The sequence below is a fragment of the Triticum urartu genome, chromosome 3A (assembly GCF_056163025.1).
Source record: "Triticum urartu cultivar PI428250 chromosome 3A, HENAU_Tu73, whole genome shotgun sequence".
Lineage (NCBI taxonomy): Eukaryota > Viridiplantae > Streptophyta > Magnoliopsida > Poales > Poaceae > Triticum > Triticum urartu.
The window spans coordinates 26,952,211-26,954,961 of NC_141875.1; the positions used below are offsets into that span (position 1 = coordinate 26,952,211).

The 2,751-nt window shown below is 42.9% G+C and overlaps 1 protein-coding gene across 1 annotated transcript; it reads left to right on the plus strand.

Annotated features, from left to right (window-relative positions):
- The first annotated feature begins 508 nt into the window (after positions 1-508).
- Positions 509-1,291, plus strand: LOC125547734 (uncharacterized). Its single transcript, XM_048711527.2, has one exon. It carries the CDS (start codon positions 563-565, stop codon positions 1,157-1,159), a length of 597 nt encoding a protein of 198 aa, XP_048567484.2. The 5' UTR covers positions 509-562; the 3' UTR covers positions 1,160-1,291.
- Positions 1,292-2,751: the final 1,460 nt, after the last annotated feature.

Sequence of the window (2,751 nt, forward strand, 5' to 3'; positions counted from 1 at the left end):
TACGGTTAGGCGAGTCACTGTCCATGTGTCGAAATCCTTATCTTTGTCATTAGTTAAGCAAGATCATACAGGATTTTCTTTTGGTAATTAGCAGTAACACATGTCTTACATACGGTATACTTACTGTTCTTTGTGTATCTTGTTTTCCCCTTTTTTGCTGTCCGGTGTTCTTCGTTATAATGGCTAAGTGACATTAAGTGCACAATGTCAAAGGATTCCCTGTGATCGCCTAGATCGATCAAATCACGTGAGGAAGTCGTAAGTCGTCGCCCGGCAGGCTCGAACTAAGCAAGATCCAAATTTTCGATGCGCTCGATTATAGAAGCTCCAGTTGCTGCATGAAAGTCCATGGATACGATCACATCTACTGTCCTAGTTGCAGCATCAAAGTCCACGGATCCGCAGATCTCCTCCGAGTACTAGTAGGAACGTGGAAGCCAATGCCATTAAGATAAAGGTATAGCTGCATGTGGCAGCTGCTTCGAGCCAGCCCTATAAATGCCCACGCGATGTCTTGTTTAGCACCATCCCACACACTCAGTACTGCACACACTGATTCACAATGTCTTGGACTAAGCTTATATCGCTTAGCCTGGTTGTCCTGTTTAGCGTTGGATTAGCCAGCGCTGGTAGGGTATCTAGATACTCTAGTTCCCAGGGAACAGGCACTGGAGGCGGAGAGGGTGGAGGAGCGGTGAACGGCGGCGGCGGAGGAAGCGGGAATGGCCAGGGAGCTGCTCAGAGTGGAAGCGGAGGAACCCATGCAAGTGCTGGAGGCGGCGGAAGCGGGGGTGGTTGGTCAGGGTATAATGGTACTGGGTATGGCGCTGGGTCCGGCAGCGGCTCAAGCTCTGGCCAGATGAGCCAAGGATCATCAAATTATGGTGGTGATGGTGGGAGTACAAGCGCAGGTGGTTCCGGTGGCGGCGGCGGTGGTGGAGAGGCCGCCGACGACGACGACGACTGCCCGGCTGACTCCGCTGGCTTTGGGACAGGTGGCGGCACCGGATCTGGATCCAGCGAGGCGAATAATGACGGTGATGCCTCCTATACAAATGCAAATGCTTCCGGTAATGGTGGCGGCGAGGGCGGTGGTAAAAATGGTGGAACCGGCGGTGGCACAGGCGGTGGAAGCGGTTACGGTGACGCAAACCCATGAAGCCTCTCCGTCCAATCAAAACAGAGCGAGAGCCCAAGCTATCGTCGTTCGCTTTTCTTTTATTTGCATTTGTTTTGTTCTTACGTTTCCATGTACTATTAGGGACAACTAATAAAGGGCTTCATTACACAAGTGTCTGTGAGTGACGCGGAGACTAGCTATTTCACTGTGAGATACCTTTGTGTATCACTCACAGCCGTGTGTTGCGCTTATTATGTCTCTCAGATAGCGCTAAACTATCTATATTTTTGTTTACTCCCTCTATTGAACTAACTTCATTAGCAAAGTCAACATTTGTTTTGTGGGGGGGGGGGGGGGGGGGGGGGGGGGGAGCAACTCTGAGTAATAATGGTTTGTTGCCAACTGCTGCCATTGCATGCCCATCCTTATTCTGTGTACGACTGATCTTCCCAACATGAGTTTACTGTTCCTTGAGCAGGCCAACGATTTCTGCAACTTGGTGCATGTTTCTAGACCGATCTACTGCCCCATCATTGATGAGAGCGACGATCTCCGCGCATTCAGTCTCTACCACCAATGGCGTTTGGGACCAGTGCAAGGCTAGTCAACCCTAAAGTATGAAAGATTGACTCATACTCATTTGTTGTAGGGTTTAGAAAGTTCCTTCAAGAATGAACGGGGAATAAATATTCTGAGAAATAATGCATGCACTGTTCCACTGCTAGGTTCACATCTGTTTGACATAGTTAGTGGAGTTTTTAAATTTTTTGAGACCACATTGCTATCAAAGTTGAATTCCCTAATTTGCCACAAAAACAAAAAAAACTTCCCAAGTTTCCCGCAACAAAAAAGGTAATCCCCCCAAGATAGAGTTACACTAAGAAAATTCACACATAGCACCAAAATTGAAAATGGAAAAACGAAATGCACTCAACATATTCATCCAATCTGAAACTACATGTTTAATCAGCGTGACTTTTAAGTCCCCGTTACACTAGATGTGTGTGCTTAGCTGTGGAATTTACATGAAAGAGGATCGTCACAATGACAAGAAGTGCCCAAACACATGTGAGCAATACCATATTACCATGCATTCTGCTATTGATATCTACACTATTCTATACTGAATGGGAACAATGCAAAACCATCTCTCTTTCCCATACTTGTATAAGTACAGTTAAAAATAATTCAAAAGACAAACAGCAGGAACAAATACTGCACAATTTTGTTACATCCTTTCTGATTTCTTATTTTCTTTTTCCTTTATTTTTTTATTTTTCCTTTTTCTTTGTTTTTTTGTTTTTTCTTGGTTTTCCCTTTTTAATTTTCGAAAATACATGAACTTTTATTTATCAAAATAAATGATTTTTTTAAAATCTGGTTAACATTTTTCGAATTTGTGAACTTTTTTTTTGAAAAAATCACTGAAACCTTTTTCAAATCCATGAACTATTTTAAAAAATATGGGGAACTTTTTTCATATTCTTGAAAAAAATTAAAAAATTTGATGAACTTTTTTCCTACCTTGTGAACTTTTTCGAAAATCTGTGAACTTTTCTCAAAATCCATGAATTTTTTTAAAAAATCATGAATTATTTTTTTGAAATTTACGTTTTCTTTTCTCAAGTAAT